Source organism: Cetorhinus maximus, chromosome 11, assembly GCF_964194155.1.
Source record: "Cetorhinus maximus chromosome 11, sCetMax3.hap1.1, whole genome shotgun sequence".
Taxonomy (NCBI): domain Eukaryota; kingdom Metazoa; phylum Chordata; class Chondrichthyes; order Lamniformes; family Cetorhinidae; genus Cetorhinus; species Cetorhinus maximus.
The window spans coordinates 109,938,441-109,966,266 of NC_135889.1; the positions used below are offsets into that span (position 1 = coordinate 109,938,441).

General features: G+C 44.1%; 1 protein-coding gene across 1 annotated transcript; it reads right to left on the reverse strand.

The window, feature by feature from the left end:
- Positions 1-458: 458 nt before the first annotated feature.
- LOC144686314 (band 4.1-like protein 5) lies at positions 459-27,300 on the reverse strand. Its single transcript, XM_078551395.1, has 9 exons — positions 27,066-27,300; positions 25,602-25,705; positions 24,299-24,418; positions 22,837-22,898; positions 17,706-17,810; positions 15,384-15,486; positions 3,393-3,470; positions 1,430-1,572; positions 459-879 (listed from the first exon to the last, which is right to left on the reverse strand). The coding sequence occupies exons 1-9, from the start codon at positions 27,154-27,156 to the stop codon at positions 816-818; spliced, it is 870 nt and encodes a 289-aa protein (XP_078407521.1). The 5' UTR covers positions 27,157-27,300; the 3' UTR covers positions 459-815.
- Positions 27,301-27,826: the final 526 nt, after the last annotated feature.

Genomic DNA, 27,826 nt, shown 5'->3' on the forward strand with positions numbered 1-27,826 from the left:
TGGAAAGTTACTCAAACTGTTGCCAGAGCGCGAGGAAACTCGGGAAGAATCAGCGTAATTCGGGACCTGTGCTGGTGTTATCATCCTGCTCTGGACTCTTCCGTTCCCCGGACATCCTCCACCAATAAACCAGAGTTGGATCCAGGATCTATATATCGAGTGGTGCCTCAGAATTTAACATCCGAGGTGCCACAGTGTCTACTCTTCACCAAAGCGTTGCGCAGAACTGATCCGGTGATCTGTTACTCCCAGTGGAAAGCCAAGCTCTAAAGGGAGAGCTTCGGTTGGAGACTCAGGGCTACAGTGTTGTAACTCCATCTGCAATCTGCAGTCCCTGGAGACCCTGCTCGCACTCAGTGATTATTCCTTTAGCGTCACTCCAGCTTCTGACAGCAGCTCTTAGGATCAGTAGTCAATAGAAGCCATTCCTCTCACTGGCAAAGCATGTCTTATTCTTTGTAATGAAATGATGGTAGTTGATCAAGGTGCCTCCTCTACTTGTGTTTGATTTTCCAGTAGTTTTAACCCATCAGTAGGTTAGGAGGAATTCACATTCTCTAATAGGGACTAGAAGCCATTTTGTTTTTGTTGTGGGTACAAAAAGCAAGATTCCACCAGGAGAGTGTTCCTACAGCGACCACCCCGTACATTTATTTGATAAGGAGGAAGTTTGGAGCTTGGATTTTGTACAAAAGAAGATCATTGATGTTGCTGGGTTACTCCGCATGGAGTATCTTAAGAGTCTAAATGCAGACAGGCCACCTTTGACTGTCATTTTCATTTCATAAATGGGTCAAAGGTAAGCCCTGTAGTCCTCACAACTCTGTTGTCAACAACCCCTTGGGCTTCACAGTCTTCTCCACAACCTTGGCGGCAATGCTGCAGGAGGTAAACAATATCCCATTACAACATGTTAACAACTGACATAACAGCTTTAAAGAGTGACAGGACCCAGGGCACTGCACACAGAGGAGAGCAGTGAGAGGAGTTGGGGAGAGGGTAGGAGCATTAAGGGAGGTGACTGAAGCTCCTGGTTGAGGAGATGGGGTTGAGAGGCAGTTTTTTTTTATGGTGGGGGGTGAGACGTAGCAAGGCAGAGAGACTTGGAGAGGTGAAGAAAGTCCAGAGTTTTGGGCTGAGGCTCTGCCATGAATGCTGGAGCGGGATGGGGGTTGGAGATGTTAAGCAGAATATATATGAGCTGGGGAGCATAACTGGTCTGGGAGCGGTGGGTGACACAATGACATGCAGGGATTTGAGGATGCAATCTTTGAAATTATATACGTAGAGGAACCCAGATGCAACATTTAATAGAATTACAAACACTTAGTTCTAGTGATTCAGTTCCCATTTTCTGCTAAACACAAGGCCTGGGTTTAAAACATACTCATTTATCCCTCAGTGGTAGACGTTGTTAGTGAGACTTCACCTGGTTGGAAATGTTGACTCCAAGGAATGTTGAGCTGGAGTGGGAGTTGGAAGTGGAAAGAGTGCAGGTTCAGCAAGTGGTGTTGATATCTTTACAGCGGAAGAGACATCTCGACTGAAAATTCCATTCGGAACCACCCTGCCCTACATTGACATCAAAAAATTTAATAAAAGCACAAACATCAGAGGAAATAGTGAAATAGTCATTTGGTAGTGCAGAACTTGAGTATTGCTGAAACAAAAGAGATACGCTTGAAGCCTTTTTGCAGGAGCAACACGAGTAATATTCTCCACTAACAGGATGTTGTCATCAAGCCAAAAATACATACTGCCTACCACACAAATGAGTAACATCGTATGAATTTCAGTGCCGGTGTGCTGCTAGGTATATGTAGGCCGTGTGTCCCAACTATTGGTGGATCACATCAAACAGCACATCCCCTCGACTACTCACAATAGGCAAAGTACGGATTGTACTTAACCAGCCCACGTTTGCAAATCTCAGAACAGTGTCCAGCATTACGTGGTTCAGTGATTGGACGGCACTTACTGAACAATCCCGAGTGTGCTAAGAAATATACAAACAACCAATCTAAGATTATCAGTTGGACTTACAATGTGACTCACTTATGTTTGCTAGGAGCTATATATATATTTTCACACACAGGGCTCTGTTCTCTGCTAACACAAAGAACATGTGCAGGCATTGCACCTTTTTTCAATTAAACAAAAACTGAGGGAGCAATCGTTCTTGGCACGTTCTTCATGGCAATGCCTCGACCAGAGACCACTTGCCAACCAATTGGCACCCTTTTTTTCCATGCAGTACAAATTGTTGTTCCCTTTGAAGTGTGGTATTCTTGCATCTGTCCTGATGAGTGCAAGACCAAAATCTTCAACAGCATTTCTCTTTTTTCTGCAATACTCAAATAGCTAAGTATTTCTTCTATGAAGCTCACTTGACATTTTAACTTCAGCAGATATCTTGATTGATCAGCACCGTCTCAGCAAGATAGCTGAAAATAATACAGGATTGAAGGAACAGCAATGATCAGTTGTAGACTGACGTTGGGCTCTTTGATGGTAATGCTGCAGTGAAATTGGCACAAACGGCTGCCAACTGGAAAATGAACAAAGAATTTGAGTGACTCAGTTGGTTGGGGACAAATGTAACAGGGGTGCATTAAAATAGAATTGCAAGTAGTTCCAATAAGGTGTTAAAAATTACAAATGACTCAAGGGTCCTTGACATGTGGCTCTGGAATGAGGTGCAAGGGAACTCATGTCATCAAACTATAGGTTGTCAGTTGTGAAGAAGTTTCAGGGCTTCAGTTGAGTCAATCTCAGTCAGTAGCACTCTCACCTCAGAGTCACAAGTTTGCCAGTTCAAGTCCCAAGCTAGGGCTTGAGTACAAAAACCCAAGGCTGACAGCCCCAGTGCGACACTGAGGCAGTGCTGCACTGTCGGAGGTGCCGTCTTTAGGATGCGATGTTAAACCAAGGCCCTGCCCTGTCTGCTTTCTAAGGTGGATGTGAAAGATCTCATGGTGCTATTTCAAAAAAAAAGGTACAGGGCAGGACACGTACCCTATAGGTATTGATCAATCAACATCACAAAAAGATTATCTGATCTTTACAGCTTAGTATTAATTGTGGGAGCTTACTCTGTGCAAATTTGCTGCTGTGTTTCCTACATTACCACAGCGACTACACTTTCATAAATGATTTCATCGGCCGTAAAGTGCTTTGGGGCCTCCTGAGGTCATAAAAGGCGCTGTGTAAATGCAAGTATTTTTTGCCTCAACCCTTTGACTCTTCCCATGAATAGGTAATTATGCAGATCCTCTACCGACAAGGAAAGCAGAAAGTGAGCCGGTTCCTGCAAAGGCAGCGACTTGTTAAGACAGGTCAAACTACAATGATCTCATGGCAGCGGCAAAACTCAATTTATAAACAGAACCTACCAGCGGCGTAGGGTCAGTGAAATCGATCAGGTTCTCGCTCAGTGCCGATAACAGGTTGTCCAAATCCTCAGCAACGTTCTGCAAACGCAACAGGGGCAGAAAAATAAACCAGTGCAATTCGGTGTCCCAGAAAAACTGCTTTGGAGACAGGCTCTCAAATCACAGTACAGCAGCTCGAGGTGGGGGTGGGGGAGGGGGAGCCATTTAACTCCCAGAATCAGTGACGGCGGAAGATTAATGAGTTGAAACTGCCCAGTCTTCGATTCTGCACTTTCTATAGCAGGTTCATGGATGTCTAGTAGCACGTCCCCCATTAACAACGTTAGCCCATGGAGACCAGGAGAAGTAAAATCAACTTGCCATTAAGGTAAAGATCCTGATACATTGCCTGTCTCGGTCCTCAGCTTGCTCCCCCAGAATCGCTGAAAACCTTTGTCGTCTCCAGCTCTCTCATGCTCTCCATCCCACAGCACCGTCCTGTCTCACACCCATTCCTGCTCCCCCATACCATCCCAGTCATCGCTGTCTACACCACTGCCTACTCTTCCCCCAGTGCTTCTAGTGGCCACACGCTGCCCTAGCACTACAATCCTCTCCATTCGCACCTTCTGCTCTCCGAGTCTGCATCGCCACACATCCCCATCATCACCCCTCGCTCCCCTATCAGTGGCCAAATCCTTCAGCTGCCATGGCTCGCACCCAGAATTATCTAGGCTAAAGTTATTGTACGCCCCTCGCATCTCTCTCCCTACTTTCAAAATCTTCATCAAAATACCAGCCCAGTGACGTCACCCAGAAATTCACAGGATTCAAAGAAAAATCTTCAAAACATTTTACAGCGCAGCCAAGTTTGCAGAATGGGAATCCCTTGAAAAGATCTAAACATTTCTTTCTGTTAATAAATTTGCAGCTATCCTGCTTTCTGTCATCGGCATCAAGTTTCAGGTGGCTATTGAAAACAGGATAAGTGATGAGCTAGTTGTGTGCTTACGTTACTGAGCACTTTCCTACTTCTCTCTGGAACTAATTCAGGCCAACTTGGACACAGCACTTCGTAAAGAGCCAGTTCTTAATATTGACAAACACATCGGTCTTTAGTAACTCTGCTCTGAGGCACATTTGAAGTGTGTTTAAAAATGAAGTTTTGCCAAAAATGTAATAAAATGGCAATGCTTAATTTGAGTTGGTGATTCGATGTGTTCACCCATGTACTATATATTGTAAGCTCTGTGCTTCAAAGAGCAGGCTGTCTCCAATTGAGATCTCAGATAGTAATGTGCAGTTCATAGCACCCTCGCCTTTGAACCAGAGGGTTGTGGGTTCATGTCCCACTCCCGGAAACCAAGAACTGTGATTGTACTCAATAGAGTTGCAATCTGTGACTGTTGATAACTCGAAAGAGTTTGAGGGTTTAAAACCAGTGCACAGCTGAGTTACTGCAAGGGTGATGTCAGGAAACACTTCCTCACACAAGATCATCTGGAACTCTCGCCGTCAAAAAGCTACTGATACTTTCAAATGCGAGGTCGATACTTTGCACCGTTCCAGTCTCCTTGTTATATTTAAAACATGATATAGAGGAACTAGGATTGGTGCAAAAAAAAAATAAAGATTTACAAGAATGAGTGACACCAGAACTGAGATGATATATTTAGCAGGAAAGGCTGAACAGGCTGGGTCTCTTCTCTCCCGAAAAGAGAAGACAGTGGAGTGGGGAGGGGTGGCTTAATCGAGGTCTTTAAAATTATGAAGCAGTTTGACAGGTCAGACAGAGAAATTGCTTCCACTTGTGGGAGAGATAAAAACTAGGGGTCATCATAAATGCAAGGCTGTGGTAATCTGAGGTGCAATACACCTTTAAGAGAATGTGGGCAGATTGACCACGTGACTGTATGGCCCAGTAGCTGTGCAGCACGGGCTACAACGTTAATGTTAGTCTAGAGTAGGGTCTGGTTGGAGAAGCACACACCATGTTAGTGCTCTGTTGTCGGTGTAAACAAATAGCATGTGCTTCATTTCATATTGGTCTCTGTGTCTGCAGTATATTGTCATTAACTCACCCACTGACAGATAAGCGTGTAAATGGGTTCATGAGAAAAGTGACCCAACAGTAGAACATAACAAAGGCAGTCACCAGTAAGGAATTCAGGAGGAACTCTCTACCAGATGGGAGTAGTTGAGGCGAATAGCACAGACACATTTAAGGAGGAAGCTAGATAAACACATGAGGGAGAAAGGAAAAGTAAGCCAAAAGGGTTAGATGAAGAGGGGTTGGAGAAGGCCATTATGAAGCATAAGCATCAGCACGGACCAGATGGGCTGAAAGGTCAGTTTCTGTACTGTAGACTCTGTTTAATATGTATGTAAAACATCTCTTCAACAACGTCTTTGGTTTCTCCCTGAACCACCTTCTATATTGATTAGGTGCCTCCCTCCACCCACTAAAGCACCTTGAAATGTTCCACTTCGTTAATGCTGCCATTTTGGCATAAACTGGTGGTGCTAGGGATAGGCAAGTTCTGTGTCTGCATCAAAAGCCAGGACCAGGTGAGTTATGTGACTAGAATGAACCATCATTCTACATATTAAAGCAACTCTACAAATCAAGGCTTGGCTGAAGTCGATTAAGGTGCAGGGGCAGTCCTGGTTGAACTCGTTATGATCCCACGAGACACAACCTCCAAAAATAAACATTATTAAAGGCCTCTGATTCTGTGTGAGCGAGTTAATTGTTGGATATGAACTCCTCCACACCACCTGTGGTGACAGTGTAAACAACTTCCACTGTACAGTGATGAGCTGCATTGTAGAATCTCGGCAGTATCATTATACACAGCATATGGAAATACCAACTCTTCACTGCCTGTCACAGGCCATTTATTAACACATCTAAGCTTATCGCAGTTTTTTTTAAAAATTCTTTCATGGGATGTGGGCGTGACTGACAAGGTCAACATTTGTTGTCCATCCCTAATTGCCCTTGAACTGAGCAGCTTGCTAGGCCATTTCAGAGGGCAGTTAAGAGTCAACCACATTGTTGTGAGTCTGGAGTCAGGTCTAGGCCAGACCAGGTAAGGAGGGCAGATTTCCTTCTCTAAAAGGACATTAAGGAAAACTCATCTGGTTCACTAATGACAATTGATGATGGTTTCATGGTCACCATTAACTGAGAGTAGCTTTGCATTTCAGATTCATTACCTGAATTTAAATTCCACCAGCTACCATACAGGATTTGAACCCATGTCCCCAGTGCATTAGCCTGGGCCTCTGGATCACTAGCCCAGTGACATTACCACTACGCTACTGCCTCCCTTTCAAAAATCGGTGAAGTTAAGGCAAATGTGTACTTATGTAGCACCTCATGACATCATCGAATCATCTCAAAGCACTTCGCATGTTAAGGAATTAATTTCTTTCGAGACTGGCTCTTGAGGCAGCCAAGCACTCATATAACAACAACTAGAGAGTTAGGCTGGGGCGTCAGAATGTCTTAGAGCTCGTGTCTGTGAGAGATCAAAGAGTAATGACAGAGCAATTAACAAGCCCTTTAATTGATCAGAATTACAGATTGTACATGTTTAAAATATCAACACGGGCTGTACTGTGTATATTTAAAACCATTAAATATCACACCGGGAGAGCAAACCAGTGACTCCAGATTGTCCAAAATTACATTGTTACACTAGACAATGCCGTATAAAGAGAACGCAATTTTAGAAGAAATGAACAACAACCATGTTCAATCATGAAGGCTGTGATGAGCTGACAGAAAAGGATGAGATTTCAAGGCAAAAAAGTGAAATCATATTTTCAGGGCTCCCAGTTCAAAAGTAAGTGCTGGGTGTTTGAATAAAGTAGCATTTCAGGGTATTAGTGCACAGTCAGCACAGTGCAGGGTATTAGTGCACAGTCAGCATAGTGCAAGGGTGTCCAACCTATTGTCCCCAGGGTCACCGACAATTCAGTTCCATCGTGCCTCCCGTTCTTTGATGAGCTTTGCTTTTGATGCTGTGGTCCCATTGGTAAGGAAAGCCTAGATCGAAGATCCGTCTGGTGGGAGCCACTTGCCATATAAACGGCGATTAATTTGGATTTAAACATTACATGCTGACTGTGGTGCTCTACGACACAGCGTGGTCCACGAGAGCTTGGACGCTCCTGAATAAGGAGGAGGAGGTTTGACATAACCTGAAGTTTGGATCGTCTGGAAGGGGGACTGGGAACTTGGTGAATTTTTTATTCATTTTAAGGAATTCAGTAGGTGAAGGTGGTTCATGTGGTTCTTTTGGGGGGCGGAGGTGGGGGGGGGAGCAATTAAAGAATCTATGAGCATATAAATATCCGGCAGTGGCCTTTAGGGATTGTGCAGTGAAAACTTTTCCAGGCAGAACTGTCAGAAAGCAGAAGACAAGCTGATACTCGGAGGCCAGAAACAAAACGTTTCCTAATCTGATCACTCAGCTGAATGATGCGCACGGATGAGTTAAAGGGGTTAAATAAATATAAAAGCCCAGAAATTTTAAGTACTCTCCCTGTTACTGCCCAGCTCGTTTTAATGGATTTTTCTCCTGATTATTGGTCACTGGTTCACATGGTCCTGGTTCTACATGAAGCAGCAGCACGACCTGGTTTTAAGTAGGGCAATTGCCTTGAAAAGTGAGAAGGCGGACAGATTTAATTTGCAGAGATTAATTCCCGGTCAAATGAAAAAGTGGGGAGAACCTGGAGGCACCCAGTGCAAACCTAGCCTGGGATCAAGCGGGAGGCTCTCACTTCTCCGTTACACCAGCACGTGGAGGTCATTGGGAGGGAGGAGCTGTTAGGATTTCACTGGTACGGCTTCGTGTAGTTACTCCCAACGACACAGAATAACACCTCGGACTAAAGGAAAATAGAATGGCCTCCCCTCTCCATTTTAAACAGGATCAGGCTCATGAGTGAACACCCGGATGGTCACATAGCCTGCCCATACTCCACGATCGAAGATAGTACATCAACCGCACAGGTACTCAAGAGGCACCTATACCCGATCCGAAATTGGTACCTTCAGCAGCGGAGGAGAGAGAAATTGGTGAATAAATTAGGGAAAGAGAAATAAAATGCCACTCGAGATAGCTCAGCTTTATTTTTTATTATTCTTTCATGAGATGTGAGTGTTGCTGGCTGGGCCAGCATTTATTGCTCATCCCTAATTGCCCTCAAGAACGTGATAATGAGCTGCCTTCTTGAACCGCTGCAGTCCATGTGGTGTAGGTACACCCACAGTGCTGTTAGGAAGGGAGCTCCAGGATTTTGACCCAGCGACAGTGAAGGAACGGCGATATATTTCCAAGTCAGGATGGCAAGTGGCTTGGAGGGGGACTTGTTGATAGCTCAGGAATTACAACATTGGTATTGTTATTACTTCCACCTCCATCACAATGCCCGACTCGAACTCTACCTCACCAGTTGCTGAAATCCTCATCCTTGCCTCTATTACCTGTAGATGTTATGATCCCAATTCTGGCTGGCTGCCAACTTGCGCCCTCTGTAAACTTGAGCTCATCCAAAACTCAGCTCTCTGGACCCCAACAGGTACCAAGTTCCATTCAGCTATCGCCCGTGCCCTCATTGACTTACACTGGCTGCCAACACCTCAATTTTAAAATTCTCATCCTTGCTTCCAAATCGCTCCATGCCCTCTTCCCTCCTGATCTCGGACTATGGCCGGCTCTCCATGTGCCGCTTCTTTCACTTCTCTGATTTTAGTCACTCCATCACTGCCGGCTACTCCTTCAGCTGCCGGAACCCTACGCTCTGGAATTCCCTCCCTAAACCTCGTCCACCTTTAAAACAGTCCGGAAAATCTCTGACCCAAGCTTTTAGTCACCTGTCCCAATATTTCATTATGGGGCACGGCATCAAACTTGGTTCAATAATCGTTCCCATGAACTAGCTCAGGACACTTTTACTACGTTAAAGGCACTATATAAATGAAAATTGTTCTCTTAGTCAGCCTGTTGGAGGTGCCACACATGTGCAAGTTTTATCCTCAGCACATTATGCAAGTTTTATCCTCAAGCACATTATGCCCTAAGAAGTGTTCAAAGTTTAATAACAATTCAAGAAACAAACACAAACATCTCTCAAATTTACACGATGTAACCTTTGATTTGAAACATGCAATTGCAAGACAATTCCAGCAGAGGGAGCTCATTCACCACAGCACAGGACTGAGACCAATTGACGGTCAACAATCTGACTTTCTATTAAACTAACTGATTTCAGAGTGCGTTTAAAAGTTACTGAGTTTTGCAGAGGCTTAAAACAGGTTTCTGTTTTAAGCTCAGGTTAGGGAGGCGATTAAAAAAAAAGCAACCATTGTTGTTCATGCCTAAGGAATGTGAGAAATCCTGTCACTACCAGCTAGACACTTGTCCAGACTCATGTAAAAAATTAAAATGCAGGCAAGGTACCGGGTAGAGTTGCCATACCTCCAGGATTGCCCTGAACTCTCCAGGGGTTAAAAACTAATCCTCCTGGAGATTGCTACAAGCAAATCCAGGGAAAATCCATTGGGGAGTTGTCTGCGTTTTCAGTTTCTTTGAATACTGGTTTATATTCACTGTAAATATATTGCTGGAGGGTTAAAAAAGTTGTTTGACTGGACGTGGCTGTTGGAAGAGGTGCTAATGTGACAAAACCTCCATGAAGACAGTCCACTTCAGTTTTATTTTTAATTCATTCATTCACGGGATGTGGGCTTCGCTGGCTGGGCCAGCATTTATTGCCCATCCCTAATTTAACTTGAGGTGGTGGTGAAGCTGCCTTCTTGAACCGCTGCAGTCCAAGTGGTGTAGGTACACCCACAGTGCTGTTAGGGAGGGAGTTCCACGTTTTTGATCCAGCGACAGTGAAAGAACACCGATATCGTTCCAAGTCAGGATTTGGTGAGCGACTTGGAGGGGAGCATACAGGCGGTGGTGCTCCCATGCTCCCGCTGCCCTTTACCACCTATATGGGACAAGGGCAGAGGGTTTGGAAGGTGCTGTTGAAGGAGCCTTGGAAAGTTGCTCAAGTCTTGTAACCAGTACACACTGCTGCCATTGGTGGCGGAGGGAATCATTGTTTAAGGTGGTGGGTGGGGTTTTGTCCTGGATGTTGTCGAGCTTTGAGTGTTGTTGGAGCTGCACTCATGCAAACAAGCTGCCGGGTCAACAGCTGGGAATTCTGCAGCGACTAACCCACCCCCTGACTCCCCAAAGCCTGTCCACCATCTACAAGGCACAAGTCAGGGGTAATCAATCCATCACACTTTGCAGAGTCAGGGGGCAAGTTACTCGCTGTAGAGTTCCCAGCTGATGACCTAGCAACTCTCGCACTAGAAGGGCACCAGGCATCTGTAGAATTCTACCAGAGTAGGATCCAACAAAACAGTCAAATGTGATCAGGATAATGGGTTTTGTTACCACAGAGGCACAGCGCTCCGGACAAGTTCGTTGATCCTTTCTCGGGTGACTCTACTGCCCTCTTGTGGTAAAATGGATTAGCAACAAGCAGTGGGTTGTCAACATCGCACCCAAGTGATAAGGAGTTCCTCTATATCTTGATGACTGGGAGGATTTGTGATCTGCTGCCTGTAGGTGAGATGTATACAAATATCTGGAGAATCAGGTCGTTGGGGAAAAAGACAACTGGATGTTGTGTCGGAATAGATGCTTGGGGAAATATAGAAATCCAGTTGTCTCCAACAAAGCCTGGCCGGCCCTTACACATTCGACACTGCCTGTGGGGAAAGTAGTTGGACAACATACTGAGACAAATTGTGAGTTCTCCCTTGTCAGTCCACAGCTCCAACAATTTTCTCAGCGCCACTTCCCTAGTGATTGTAATTTTCCCCCCGAGCTCCTCCCTCCCTTCCATTTCCTGATTTACAGCTATTTCTGGTATGTTACTTTTATCCTCTATAGTGAAGACTGATGTAAAATGCCTGTCCAATTCGTCTACCATCTCCTTATTATCAATTCTCCAGACTCACTTTCTATAGGGCCAATGCTCACTTTGTTAACTCTTTTCTTTAAATATCTATTGAAACTCTTACTATAGTCTTTATATTTTTAGTTAGCCTACTCTTGTACTCTAATTTTTCCTTGCTTATCAATCTTTTGGTCATTCTTTGCTGTTTTTTATATTCTGTCCAATCTTCTGACCTGCCACCTGTCTTTGCGCAATGAAATGCTTGTTCTTTAAGTTTGATACCACCTATCACTTCTTTTTAGTTAACCATGGATGGCGGGTCCTCCCCTTGGAATATTTCTTTCCCGTTGGAATGTATCTATTCTGTGTACTCTGAAATATTTCTTTAAATGTCTGCCACTGTATCTCCATTGATCTATCCCTTTACCTAATTTGCCAGTTCACTTTACCTATTTGTGCTTTCATGCCCTCATAATTGCCTTTAAGTTTAAAATGCTAGTCTTGGACCCGCTCTTCTCTCCCTCAAGCTGATTGGAAAATTCAATCATTTTATGATCACTGCTACCTAGGGGCACCTTCACTATGAGGTCGTTAAATAATCCTGCCTTGTTGCACAATACCAGGTCTAGTATAGCCTGCTCACTGTTTGGTGCCAGAATGTGCTGTTCCGAGAAACTATCTTGAAAACATTCTATGAATTCCTCACCTAGGCTACCTTTGCCTATCTGATTTTTCCAGTCTATATGCAGGTTAAAATCTTCCATGATTATCACCGTATCTTTCTGACAAGTCCCACTATTTCTTCCTTTATAGCCCGCCCTACTGTATGGTTACTGTTAGGGGGCCCGTATACCACTCCCAGAAGTGACTTCTTGCCGTTATCATTTGTCATCGTTACCCAACCATTTCTACATCCTGGTTTCTTGAACTTAGCTCATCAGTATCTATTGTGCTAATATCATAATTAATTAACAGAGCCACCCTTGCACCTTTTCCTAGCTTCGTGTCCTTCCTAAATGTCATGTACCCTTCAATATTCAGGTCCCAATCTATGTCACCCTGCAGCCATGTCTCTGTAATGGCTATCAGATCGCACTTATTTCTATTTGCGCTCTCAGTTCATTTATTTTGTTTTGAGTGCTATGTGCATTCAAATACAGAGCCTTTAATTTTGTCCTAATATTTTTGTAACCTCTAGCCTTATCTGATTTACTGTTAGATTTATACTCCCTGTCCCTTCCTATCACTGTCTATCATTTCCCACATTACTACCCTTCTCCCATCTTTTCTTGACTCTTTGATTTACCACATTTTCCCAAATTTTATCCCTTGCACCCACTATTTAGTTTTAAATCCTCTCCCCTTCCCTAGTTTCGTGGCTCGCTAGAACTAGTGCTATTGGACAACTGCAGCACGATTCAGGAATAGACCGTCCCAAAGGTACAGCCCCCACTTCCCCCAGTACTAGTGCCAGTGGCACACGAACTGGAACCCACTTCTCCCACACCAGTTTTTGTGCCACATATTTGTCTGTTTAATTTTATGTACCCTATGCCAATTTGCACATGGCCCAGAGATTATTACCTTTGAGGCTCTGCTTATTAATTTGGTGCCTCGCTCCTCATACTCTCTATGCAGAACCTCTTTCCTAGTTCTGCCTATGTCGTTGGTGCCTACATGGACCACGTCAACTGGGTCCTCCCCCTCCCACTGCAAGTTCCTCTCCAGCCCTGAGCAGATGTCCCGAGCCCTGGTACCAGGCAGGCAACACAGCTGGCTGGACTCTTGCTCTTTGCTGCAGAGAACAGTGTCAATCCCCCTCACTATACTGCGCCCTACTACCACTACATTCCTTTGTTCTCCCCCCTTGCTTGGATGGTTTCCTGTGCCACAGTGTCATGGTCAGTTTGCTCATCCACTCTGCAGCCCCCAACTCTCATCCACGCAAGCTGAGAGAAGCTCATACCTATTGGGCAATGACACAAGCCAAGGCTCCTGCATTCCTGTCCTCTGGGTCCCCTTACCTGCCTCACTCGCAGTCACACCATCCTGTCCCTGACCAAATCAGACGTCCCTATCCTAAGTGGTGTGACTGCCTCCTGATATAAAGCATCCAGGTAAACTTTCCCCCTCCTTGATGTGTCGCAGTGTCTGCAGCTCAGCCTCCAGCCCAATGGCTCTGAACTGGAGCTCCTTGAGCCACAAACACTTACCGCAGGCTTGTTTGCCTTGGATCACACTGCTTCCATGAGATCCCATATGCTGCAGCACTGGCACATCACCTGTCTTGCCATCCTTAAGATGTTTGAATTAATTACATCATTCACTTATTTATTTTCCTTTTTAATATACTTCATTAACTTTAACACCAGTTCGCATACTATTTGAAATCTTAGGGCTGAAATAGACCTTAACCACTTAGCAGATACTCATGAAACAGCTAGCAACTTTCCCTGTAGTAAAGTAAGAACCTATTCCTGTAGGGTGAAAGGGGTAGAAAAAGCAAAAGGCATGGAACACCTCCTTCCCCTCCTCGCCAAACTCCCCCACTCGCCAAACTCCCCCACTCGCCAAACTCCCCCACTCGCCAAACTCCCCCACTCGCCAAACTCCCCCACTCGCCAAACTCCCCCACTCGCCAAACTCCCCCACTCGCCAAACTCCCCCACTCGCCAAACTCCCCCACTCGCCAAACTCCCCCACTCGCCAAACTCCCCCACTCGCCAAACTCCCCCACTCGCCAAACTCCCCCACTCGCCAAACTCCCCCACTCGCCAAACTCCCCCACTCGCCAAACTCCCCCACTCGCCAAACTCCCAGGTATGCACTCAGTTCCAAAGCAGCTCTCATTTGCCTTAGCTGTACTAAAGAACCCTGAATTTATATTAAACTGAATTGGAGCTGGAGAAACCAGATTCAACTAATTAGCTAATTAATCCTCAGCTTTCTCAGAAGAGTGTGTTTACCCTGCTTAAGGCTGGAAGAAAGAAACAAACTTAGTCTACTTACAAAGTACTTTCCAGTTACGGCTAATTACAGACTAGTTTAGTCGGAACAACCCTACGGTTGAATTGCTATCATTTAGAGTTTGGGTTCGGCTATTGCCACCACGGGTCAGGTATCAGCAAGAGCTCAGCTTGAGGCAGGAAGAGAAAACCAAAACAGCAAATGTTGAACACTGGATACAATAAGAGGAAATGTTAAGAATATTAACATACATCCAATGTTCGCAAAAGAACCTCTACCTGAAATGTTTGCCAAAAATACTTGCAGAATTATAACAAGAGCAGGATTGAGAGGTCTTGAACAATTACCCATTAACCAATCTTATGAGGACTCATAAGGTCTATGCATGTTCATGATGAGAAGTGTCCAGGTTAATAACAAGATTCTGCACTCAAAAGGTGGCTTGCTGTAGTGCACCATTTAAATGGGATGGTTCCGTGCTTAGTCATCTTAGATTTGAGATAGCACTTGGTAAAGAATCTAACTGCATGGAATTATCCACCAATGGGAGGGCTTGAGTATGTTATCTCGGCTGTGATTTTAGAACTGCTGCATTGCCTCAGGTCTTTTTGATGGGATACCTGCATGGTCTGGCAGGGAGTTCTCTCAGTGCCCCAACTGACAATCATCCCTCAACTAATACCATAAGACCATAAGGCATAGGAGCAGAAATTAGGCCATTCGGCCCATCGAGTCTGCTCCTCCATTCAATCATGGCTGATAAGTTTCTCAACCCCATTCTCCCACCTTCTCCCCGTAACCTTTGATCCCCTTACCAATCAAGAACCTATCTATCTCGGTCTTAAATACACGTCAAATACAGTCAAAACAGATTCCTTAGTTATTTTCACATTGGTGCTTGTGGGAGCTTGTTGGGTGCAAGTCACCCACCACATGTTCTTACATAGCAACAGTGACTCCCCCTACAAAAGGGGGTTAAAACCCCTATAATTGGTTGGGAGCGTGCTTTGGGATGCCCTGAGAATGCAAAAGATGCTGGAATTGTTTTTTTTGATCCTTCCTTCTTACCTTTAGAGCTGGAAGGTCACTGGGTGGTTCTATGGGAGCTGAAGTCGAGGGAAGGTTTGGAACTTCAGCGTATGGAGCCGTCTCCTTTTCATTCAGATCATCGCTGGAATAAAGTGAAGAACAGAGAGGTTTTGACACAAAGGCAGCTCAAATTCCCCCACTTTATAAAACTCAAATAGTATGACTGAGGATATAATGAACTCAGCCTGACAAAATATGATCTTTGGACTGTAATACAAATGCAGAGTGCCGTGCATCTCTCATTTCTATACTGTAAATTAAGAAAACCTACATTTTGTAATGTTTTGTAATTATTTGTATTCTGACATGTTCATAATTGCGTTCATAATCTTTATTATTTAATACTTTATTCTTGTTTTAATGATTGTCTATAAGGATGTTATGAATTATGATTACTTGTTTTATTTGTAACGTCATCACTACTCAGCACCAGCTGACATGATGATTTTACAACAAACCAATTATCTTTCTATCTAAACGCTGGGGGTTTTTAAAGCAAATTGTATTCATTCAAGTGTTTAAAAAGTGAAAAGCTGAAAGGACAAGGCAGTTAATATGCTGAAGAACTAGACAGGGCATCACGGCGACTGTCATATAACCCACCCCAGGCTCCTAATCTTTGCTGCCCCCCTCACCCCACATCACCACCAAATCAAAATCCAAATTTTAATTCCATTGCTCATTCTCTACATTCCCAATTGCATAACATTCTATAAACATCTGTACCCTCAGATTTTTTTAAAATTTATTTGTTCATAGGATGTGGGTGCCTCTGGCCAGCATTTATTGCCCCATCTCTAATTGCCCTTGTTCAGAGGGCATTTAGGAGTTAACCACATGTGGGCCGATTTTCTTCCCTAAAAGGACATTAACAAGCCAGGTGGGTTTTTTTACAACAATTGGCAATAGCTTCATGGTCATCATCAGACATTTTAATTCCAGATTCTTATTGAATTCAAATTTCACCATCTGCCGTGGTGGGATTCGAACCCTGGTCCCTAGAGCTTTACCCTGGGTCTCTGGATTACTAGCCCAGTGACAATACCACTACGCCACCACCTCCCCTATGATGATGATGTTAAAAAAAAACTCTCCCACTTTAACCAATGGCCTAATGAAGATTCATTCCCCACATAAAATAAATTCCAACTCCCCTCCCATACCTAAGAATTCAATCCCGCGTGGAACAGCACAGCAGTTTGATCGGCCGGATAGGTTGGGCCACCAGGTGAAAAGCAATCATCCTTTCAAAAGCATTTCAATTCAAAAGTACAACAAAGAAAACAACACAAAAACCATATCCCCGGGTGCGGTAGAGGCTGCCTGCAGTTAAATAATCCCGGCGGGGGTCATGCTCAGTGTTTAGCTTTAATCTTAACCTAACCCAGCTGTCTGTTCTGAAGTGGGATGCAGCAGTAGGGAAGTCAGACAAGAATACTGGAGTGCTTGCATAAATATTAATGGCTTTACTGAGAGTAACCACATTTGGGATGTTTCCCCTTTTGGTGGGGGGAGTCTAGAACTAGGTGACATAGTTGGAAAAAAAAATAAGGGGTCCCCCATTTAAGGCTGAGATGAGGAGAATTTTTCTCTCTCAGGAAGGTCATTGGTCTGTGGAATTCTCTTGCTCAGAGCAGTGGAGGCTGGGCCATTGAATATATTCACGGCCGAGTTAGACATTTTTGACTGACAAGGGAGTCCGGTGTTATGGCGGGGGCAGCAGGCAGGAAAGTGGAGTTAAGGCCACAATCAGACCAGCCACCATCTTAACGAATGGCCGAGCAGACTCAAGGGGCCGAATGGCCTACTCCTGCTCCCAATTCTTCTTGTGTTGGGGTTGTTGCCTGGGTTTCGCTTTTCTTCTCCTGTTAATTATTCTGCAATCACATTTGCTTCAGTTTTTCCATTTGTAAAATGGTGACTGGGTAGAACCATTTGCCCTCTTCACAAATATTTTAACCTCAATTGCAGTATCGCAAGAATTTTTAAAAAAATATTCATTCACGGGATGTGGGTGTCGCTGGCTAGGCCAACATTTATTGCCCATCATTAGTTGCCCTTGAGAAGGTGGTGGTGGTGAGCTGCCTTCTTGAGCCGCTGCAGTCCATGTGGTGTAGCTACACCCACAGTGCTGTTAGGGAAGGAGTTCCAGGATTTTGACCCAGCGACAGAGAAGGAGCAATGATACATTTCCAAGTCAGGATGGTGCGTGGCTTGGAGTGGAACTTCCAGCTAATGGTGTTCCCAAGTGTCTGCTGCCCTTGTCCTTCTATACGTTAGCGGACATGGAAAAGTACTTACAGGTTGAAGGGGGTGCCAACGGGAATGGGTTTCAGTGGACCCCAGGAACCTTGTCGCTCTGGGATTTTGCTCGCCAATAAAATGGTGTCCGTGGCTCCTGATCCCCTGTTTAAAATATGACAGATAGCATGACCATATACACTCATATCAAATGTGGGTAGTCTACTGATTGTCACAATATCGACTGTCTAGAATAGCACTAACTACTACCTATCACATATGCTTGCTGACTTACATTGGCTCCCTGTCTGGCCATACTACAATTTTAAAAATTCTCATCTTCGTTTTCAATCCTTCCATAGCTTCACCTCACCCACCCCCGTCTCTGTAATCCCCTCCAGCTCCACAACCCTCCAAGATATCTGTGCTTCTCCAATTCTAGCCTCTTGTGAATCCTCTATTTCAGTCACTTATCATTAGTGGTCATGTCTTCAGCTACCTGGGCCTTAAGGTCTGGAATTCCCTCTTTAAACCTCTCTGACTCTCTACCTTTCCCTTCTCCTTGAAGACACTCCTTAAATCCTACCCTTTTGAGCAAGCTTTTAGTCACCCGATTTAATTTCACATGGCTGAGTGTCAAATTTTGTTTGATAAACAGAGGCTGAGAATCCTGAAGAGAGTAACTCACCTCCTGACTCCCCAAAGCCTGTCCATCATCTACAAGGCATAAGTCAGGAATGTGATGGAATACTCTCCACTTGCTTGGATGAGTCCAGCTCCACAACATTCAAGATGGCTCAACACCATCCAGGACAAAGCAGCCTGCTTGATTGGCATCCCATCCACCACTTTCAACATTCACTCCCTGCACCGCCAATGCATAGTAGCAGCAGTGTGCACCATCTACAAGATGCATCGCAGGAACTCACTGAGGCTCCTTCAACAACACCACTAAACCCCTGACCTCTACCATCTAGAATAACAAAGGCAGCAGGCACATGGGAATGCCACCATCTGGAAGTTCCCCTCCAAATCACTCACCATCCTGCCCCTGGAAAGATATCACCGTTCTTTCACTGTCGCTGGGTCAAAATCCTGGAACTCCCTCACTAACAGCACTGTGGGTGTACCTACAGCAGTTCAAGAAGGCAGCTCACCATCACCTTCTCAGTGGCAACTAATGATGGGCAATAAACGCTGGCCTAGCCAGTGACGCCCACATCCCATGAACAAATAGATTTAAAAAAATATGGCCGTGTTGCACTTGAGACATCTTACTCTGTTAGAGGTGCTGCGCAAGTCAAATTGATGTTGGTGGTGGCAGCTATTGATGAACAATGCAAGTATGGCAGTGTGGACTAGTGGCAGAGAGCAGGCTAATGTACATCATCACTTCAACGTTTCAATTGACAAGTGATATTGTAACTCAGACCAATGCAATTCTGCCTTTCATGAACATCCCAACACTTTGCTGTGGTTCCATGGAAACCCTTCAGTACCTCATCCAACTAGCCTAGAAAGTGAGCCCTGATAGGTTATTGAACTGGGGAAGGCATCATTTTTAGAATCTAATCCAGTCACAGCTCTGGCAGTGATTGCTGAACAGAGATCAGGATCATGAACTCGAGCCGATTGTCCCTTCTCTAACCCAAAGGCACAGAGGACAATTGCAGCTCCTTCACTAACAGCCCCATTTGAGACCAACTAACTCAGAAAGACACTCGAGTCTTCCTGATCCATACAGTTTCGTTGATCGCTGGCTAAAATCACAGAGGCGCTGGAAGATGGGTATATATTAAACACTAACAATGTCCAAAAATTGTCACCTTTCAGTAACAGTTTAAAATCAAATCCTCCTCAAGCTTTCATTGAAGATATTCTAATTGGATGCACTTAAACTTGTTACTAAACAACAAACACAATTATACATCAGTATTTTGTTGAATAGAATAATGAAAAGGTGGCTGAAGCCCAAAATCCCCACAATTTCTTACAAGACGGCGGGGGGGGTGGGGGGGGGGGGGGGGGGAGCACTGTAAAAGGAGGAACATGTGATGAAAATAGCAATTCCAGGCTACACTCATACAACATCTAGTGGCCAGGTCAGGAACTACAGGGCAAGGAAAAAAACTTGCACTTATATGAGAACCTTGACATGTGCTCAGATATCCCAAAGAGTAACACGGTCAATGAACTACTTCCTGAAGTTCAGCCGCTGCTACATGTGGCACACAAGACAGAAAATGTGATGCATGACCAGTTCACTTGTTTTCAATGCCATTGGCCGAGGGTGGTGGAATGTTAGTCAGGTGCACTTTTGCGCCACAGAATCCTTTCTATCTACCTGAACAGGAAGAGATGGCCTCAGTTTAATGTCTCAGCTGAAAGACATCCTTTCTGACAATGCAGATTCCCTCAATACTGCACTGAGGCCTAGATTATGTGCTCAGCGCCCAGCATGGGGCTTGAACCTCAAACGTTACTAACACAGCTGATAGGGCCAATTGAGCCTAGCTGATGTGCAAAGAAAAACTATTAAGCCAGCCAAACACACTCTCATATTTAGGCCCATATTCACACCAAGTTTTTTTTAAGCTCCATTGTGGCAAGAACCAACAAGGCTAAAATTGAACAAGTCTACAACAACTCATTTATATAGCAACCTTAGCGTGATAACATGTTGCAACACACTTCACAGAAGCCTTATAGGCAAAAATGGCACTCATGGGATGTGGGCATTGTTGGCTAGGCCAGCATTTATTGCCCGTCCCTAATTGCCCTTGTTCAGAGGGCATTTTAAGAGTCAACCACATTGCTGTAGGTCTGGAGTCACATGTAGGCCAGGCCAGGTAAGGACGACAGATTCCCTTCCCTAAAGGACATTACGTGAACCAGATGGGCTTTTACAACAATCGGCAATGGTTTCATGGTCATCATCAGACTTTTAATTCCAGATCTTTATTGAATTCAAATTTCACCATCTGCCATGGTGGGATTCAAACCCGGGTCCCCAGATCATTCCCCAGGGTCTCTGGAATACCAATCCAACAAAACCACCACTATGCCACTGCCTCCCCACAAAGGAAATATTAGGTCAGATGACTAAAGGCTTGGCCAAAGTTTAAGGAGCATTTTCAAACAATGTTCAGGGTTATGGGAAGGCGGCAGGGGAAAAGCTCATTAGGAGAGCTGGTGCATACACGACGGGCCGAATGGCCTCCTTCCACATTGTAACAATTCTGAGATTCTGTCGTAAAGGAGGAAAGGAAGGGGGGAAGAGGTGTCAGGAGGGAATTCCAGAGATCAGGGTCTAGACAACTGAAACACAAGATGATCAGCCATGATCTTACTGAATGACACAGCAGAGTCGAGGGGCCGAATGGTCTACTCCTGTTCCTATTTCTTATGACCGCATGGCCACCAAAGCTGGAGCGGTTAAAATCGGGGATGCTCAAGAGACAAGAATTAGATGAGTGCAGTAATCTGAGAGGTTTATGGGGCTGCAGGAGATTGCAGAGTTAGGCTGTGGAGAGATTTGAAAACAAGGATGAGAATTTTAAAATCAAGATGATGCTTGATTGGGAGACAATGTCAGTCAACGAGCAGAGGGGTGATAGGGGAACGGGACTTGATGTGAGTTAAGACATGGGCAGCAACGCTTTGGATGGCCTCAAGTTTACGAAGGGTAGAGTGGGGGAGACCAGCTGGGGGTTGGAGCGGTAAAAATCAAGAAGTGACAAGGTATGAGTGAGGGTTCCAGCAGCAGATAAGCTGAGAAAGGGGGAAAGTCAGGAAATGTTATGGAGGTGAAAATAAGCAGCAACAAAATATTCTAATAGGAGATGCCCTGCTGGGCTATATAAGAATTTGGTCTTTCAAACTTGGCATGAGAGTTTGAAAAGGAAAATGACAGACTTTTATTTATAAAGCACTTTTCACAACCGTCCCAACGTCTTAAAGCACTTTACAGCCAATGACGTACTTCTTAAAATGTAGTCACTGTTGCAATGTGGGAAACAAGGCGACCACTTTATGCACAGCCATCTCCCCCAAATGTCAATGTGATGATGACCGGATAATCTATTTTTTGCAATGCTGATAGAAGGATAAGTGTTGACCAGGGCATGAGGGATAGCTCGCCTGCTCTTCTTCGAAATATTGCCACGGGATCTTATACATTCACACGAGCAGACAGATAGGGCCTCGGTTTAACATCTCATCCAAAAGACAGCACCTCAGACAGTGCGGTGCTCCTTCAGTACAGTTTGATGTGGTATTGGTGCACCATTGGAAGGAGAAAATATATTGAACCAGAGAGCACAGCTAACTCCCTGATGCCCATCTGGCTAAGGGACCTATACAAACGCCATACAGTCAAATAACCTGCTAACAGCCACCATCTAGAGTTGCATGCACAAGAACACGAGAAATTGGAGCAGTAAACAATCATATGGCCCGTCAAGCTTACTCCATCATTCAGTGCGATCAGGGCTGATCATGGGCATCAACTCCATTTCCCCACTGACTCCCCATATCCCTTAAATCGTCAAGCCACTGTCTATCCCAGTCTTAAATGTATTCAATGATGGAGCGTCCACAACCCTCTGGGGTAGAGAATTCCAAGGATTCCCAACCCATTGCGTGAAGTAATTTCTCTTAATCTCCATCCTAAATGATCGGCCCCTTACCCTGAGACTGCGCGCCCCCATGTTTTAGACTCTCCGACCTGCGGAAACAAACAATCTCTCAGCGTCTACCCTATCACAGGACAAACCTCTCATATCCCAGGGACCAGCCGAGTGAACCTTCGCTGTACCGCCTCCAATGCAAGGATATCCTTTCTTAAATGTGGAGACCAAAGCTGCACACAGTATTCCAGATATGGTCTCACCAAAACCCTGTAAAAATGCAGCAAGATTCCTTTATTCTGGTACTCCAAACCAACATGCCATTTGCCTTCCTAATTGCTTTCTGCACCTACATGCTAACTTCCTGCATTCCTCGAGCAGAGGATAGCCCTTGTGAGTGAGGTACTGGAGGGCTGCCAGTGTCAGTGAAAACGTACCCGGGGAGAATCAGCACTCTCAGGGGAAGTTGGGAAGAGCATTGGGGGAGAAATAAATATTCATAAAGGAATTATATATGGACTTAAATGAAAATTCTACTGTGAAAGTTGTGTTTGTACCCATACCTGAATGCCGTGTCAAACAGGTTAGTGTTATTTTCATTCAGTCTGGTATCATCGCTTGCCACCTGGGAAGAAAAATGCAAAACTCTATTACGATAGAGTAATAACCAACACCATTTCACATTATTACCAGCGACAGAGTAAGTACACAGCACACAAACCCCTCTCGCCATACCTCACTGCCCCCCTATTAAAATTACATAAAGCTACAAAATCACCGAGGTTCATCTAAATTTTTAGATTAAAATTTGGACAAACTATTTGAAAGAAGCTTTTTACAGTAGCACTTAAATCAAAAGTTCCCAGTCAGTCCAAGTTTGTGTGACCTGCACATAATTTAACACATCAGCAATTCAGAATCTTTCACATGCATTGCAAAGTGTCACTGATTGACTGGACTGTGCATAACACAGGACGTACAATGCAAGCCTGTTGAAACCAGAATAGTAATAAATTGGATTTAATTGTTAGAAATTCAACTGATTTGGTTGTGATTTCTCTGAAGTTACTTATTTCGGTGAATGATACAGGTTCCAACAGTTAGGAATCCAGTCACGGTCACTAGTACCACAGCTGTGATCCGCGTAAAGCAGACACTGGGGCAATCCTGGCACTAACTATTCCAATGTGCGACCAGGTCACTAGCAGCGCTATCTTTTTAGAAAGGGAGACTTGAATTTTATATAGCATCTTTTGAAGCCTCAAGTCAACCCAAACAGCTAATGAAGTACTTCCTTTTTGTCATTGTTGTAATGTCAGAAATGCAGCAGCCAATTTGCACACAGCAAGATTCCAGAAACAGCAATGTCACAATGACTGGATAATGTTTTGCTTAGTGCTGTAAGTTGAGGAATAAATATTGGCCTGGCCACCAAAGAGAACTCCCCTGTCCTCTTCAAATAATGTCCGAGGGCCTTTTACGTCTACCTGAGAGGACAGGTAGGGCCTTGCCTTAACTGAAAGCTGACACCGCCAACACACACTCAGTGCTGCACTGGAGTGTCAGCCTCGATTGACCTGAATCCACAACTTCTGACCCAGAAGCAAAAACGCCATCACAGAGCCAAAGAAAACACCTGGGCTCAATGCCTTTACAGCATCACAGGTTGACAGCAATTCTTGACCATAGAAGTCCCAGTCCATTATATTTCTCTCAGTCTAATCAAAACGCTCAGTTTGATTTTACACAGAGATCATGAATATTGATTATATCAGATAGCCATTGTGTGAAAGCTAGAGAAACAAGGAAAACAATTCCTGTACTGTCAGCTTGCAGCTGAGATAAATGCCGCTAGGAAATACTTTTAAAATTATATGTAAATCTAACTGCATTCACCTGTTGACTGCTTTAGGAAAAAGGTCTTCGATTTTTCCAATTTTTTTTTGCCTATTTTTAAGTTTGCTATAATGCCCGCAGCTGAGTTATTTAGATTTTTTAAAAAAACACCCTTCATATGTGCTTTACCTTCATGGCAACCTCCGCCTGCATTTTCAAAATATTACTTTTCACGTCCTCGGGAAGCACAGGGCAAGTGGCATTGGCTGTGTTCTTGAGGTCCTTGTCCATCAACTTCACAATTTCATTCTGGCACAAACAGGCAACATTTCAAAATCAAGCAGCCCTTCCAGAAACACACACTGCCTGAACTCCAATATGATTAATATCACCAGCATGAGACACAAACCCATTTATTGGAGGCAATATTTTAAATGTTGGCGTGATGTCATTGTCTCCTCTGGGACCGAGAAATAGTGTTGAGCTACTCACTTACACAAGTAAGAGAAAACATTTTGGAACGTTAGCGATGAAATCATAGGATGGGCTTTTTCTCAATAGCACCAGGGGATCAGGTTGTTTTCACCAAAACCCTCCTTCAAGAGGTTAAATGAGTGAAATGTAACCATGATAGACTAAATTATACATGGCTTATGGGAGGACTTGGAAAGATAGGGGAATCACAGACTTAAAACAAGGGAGAGCCATTTAAGGCTGGGATGAGGGTAAATTGCTTCACACAAAGGGTTATAAATCTTTGGAATTCTCTACTTGAGGGCTGTGGATGCTCGGTTATTGAATCCCTTCGAGAGACAGATCAATAGATCTTTTGGATTAAGGGAATTAAGGGAAGGTGGGGTCAAGGCTCCTTCCAGAGCACCTTCTAAACCAGCAACCTCGAACATCTTGAAGAACAAGGCCAGCGGATGCATGAGAACACCAACCTGCAAAGTTCCCCTCCAAACCACACACTATCCTGATTTGGAACTATATTGCAGTTCTTTTATCACCTCTGGGTCAAAATCGTGGAACTCCCTAGCAGCACCTAGACCACATCGATTGCATCAATTCAAGAAGCTGGTTCATCATCACCTTCTCATGGGCAAATAGAGATGAGCAATAAATGTTGGCCTAGCCAGTAATACTCACATTCCAAGGTCAAAAAGAATAAGGTAGATCATCCCTGGACTTATCAAATGGTAGAGCTGGCTCGAAAGGCATAAGAGCTTAGCCCTGCCCCTTATATATTCTTACAAGTTAACAGGCCTTTCCATATCTGAGGCTTTGTGATGTCCTCAGGCAACATAAATAGAATTTGTGTTCAATTTTGAATATTACCAATTCATTTTAATCTGCAACACTTGTTGTACCATCACCAGTGCCTGTGTACAGGCCAACAGCATCACTTGGCAAAGAGAGGGGGGCATGAGGTGTTCATTTGACACAGGTAACCCAATTGAAACCATGGCAAAGCCACTAATCTCATTCCTACCTGGCTATTGGCATTCACTCTGAGGTTTACGTTGGGCCTGGTCCCAGGAACAGGGCTGCTTTCTATCTGGAGCTGTTTCAGTCTTGCTACTACTTCATCCAGTGCTGAAATATGAAGAGGCAAAAGGGATCAATAACAAGCAGTTTAAAAAAAGCAGTCTCTGAGTTCCTGTTATGAATGCAATTCATACATCGAGTGAATGACGCAGCCTCCCCCACTATTCCCCATCCCATTCTGAGGAGCCTCTAGCAACAACGAGATAACACGTTGCATTTTTATTACTTTATGTAACTCTGTTGGAAAATTGATTATTCTCAGGGAAAACTGTTTACTGTTGAGGCATATGCAAATAATTCACCCACTATATTAACGTCTCCTTGTTTCACTTGCCATAGAGAATTCACATTGTGGCATAATATTTACACAGCCTGTGTATGGCTGTCTACATAATGGGTAGAAAAGGCTGACTCCAGATCATTGAGGACACCAGAGTGATTGCTGATGCCTGACCAGCAAATATCTAGAACAACGTGAAAACTGTGGTAACTTGCATTTACTAAGATGCCGTTAATGTGCTAAAAATGTCCTTAGGTGCTCCACAGGAGGGTAACAGGCAAAGTTTGACACTGAGCCACATAAAGAGATGTTAGGACAAGTGATCTAACCTTTGGTCTCAGAGAGGTAAGTTTTCAAGAGTTACTTAAAGGAAGAGAGAGAAATAGAGGAGAGGTTTAGGGAGGAAATTCCAAAGTTTAATGCCTGGGCGACTGAAGACACAGCTGCTCTTGGTGGAGTGATGAAAATCAGGGATGCTCAAGAGGACAAACGTGAAGGAGCTCAGAGATCTCAGAGGGTTGCAGGGTTCGAAGAGGTTACAGACATGGGGGTGGAGGCAAGGCCATGGAAGGGTGTGAAAAAACCAGTAACACCCATTTAAGGAATCCATCAATATGAACAATCAGGCAAAGTTCAATTAACTGGAGTTATGGGCAAATAACTCGATCCTTCTGATAAATTAGAAAACTAAGATGAAGGGCCCAAGGCCCATTAGTGCAGGATACCAACCACAGCTAGGAAAACAAAGTAAGTCAAGTAATGTTGATAACCTTTGCATTTTCATGTTTGCCTATACGCTATGGGGAGGTATAGTCCCAGAGTGTTGAGGTTTTGAGAAGATTGACCTAGCTTTACAGAAGTTGTCAAAAAGAGGCCACCTAGCAGAATAAAAGTGTCCTTTGATAATAAACAACTTTTAAATAAACTTTACACTTTAAATAAACTCTTACACATACTGTAATGCATGCTGTAACAAAAAATTAATTCATTGTGCGACATGGTTTTGATGTAATGAGGAGCTATACAAATGCAAGCATTATTTATAAAACCGTGCAACTCAAATTATATACACAACACTCTTATCCCACTATCACAATAGCAAAGCAACCAAAGTAGCTCCCCTCTTACCAGTTGAATCCAGTTTTTCACAGGCACTCTCGTTTGTTCCAGCGGAGGTCAAACTTTGAACCGAATCTTCTGAAATTCCTGGTGCTGTCATGGTAACAGCCACTCCTATGACATCATCCACACAAGTCTCCAGCAGCTCTTTGGTATCTAATAGGTCTGCTATCTGCACACTGTGAATGACAAGAAAATCAGCAACAGGGTTTTAAATACCGCTTCAGCACTCGAACATTCAGGAAAAAACTTTTCCTATTTTGAATTAACACCCACATGCGTGTAAGCCACAGGAGATAGCGTACCATTCACCAACACCATCAATTTTCCAGCCAGACTAATTCAAGCTCAATTGCTTCCATTAACCCTTTGAGTGCTGAGTGAAACTTCAAAACTTTAACAAGTGGGCAAGTATTTTGCTGTACGCCTTTGGGGAAGGCAGGCTTCCTCCTGGCTCATTCCTATGTTTGAAAACTAACTTTCCAACAAAGGCAACAAGTTGAGTCAATAATTTCCTGACCGAAAGATCATCAACATGAAAGGTTAGCTTGGTTTCTCTCTTCACAGTTTTTCTGGTATTTTTAATGCTCATTCCAGATTTGCAGCATCTGCTGTATTTTTTTTTTGAGAATTTGTGCGGGTTACAATTTGTGGCAAAAACGCTGTCACAGTGCTCAAAGGGTTGGTAATCATTAAAGGGGCACTGCCTCCAAGAGATCGATTGTCGTAAAGAGTTATTTTGGGGGTTAAGAGTCAAGAGAGCCTTGCTG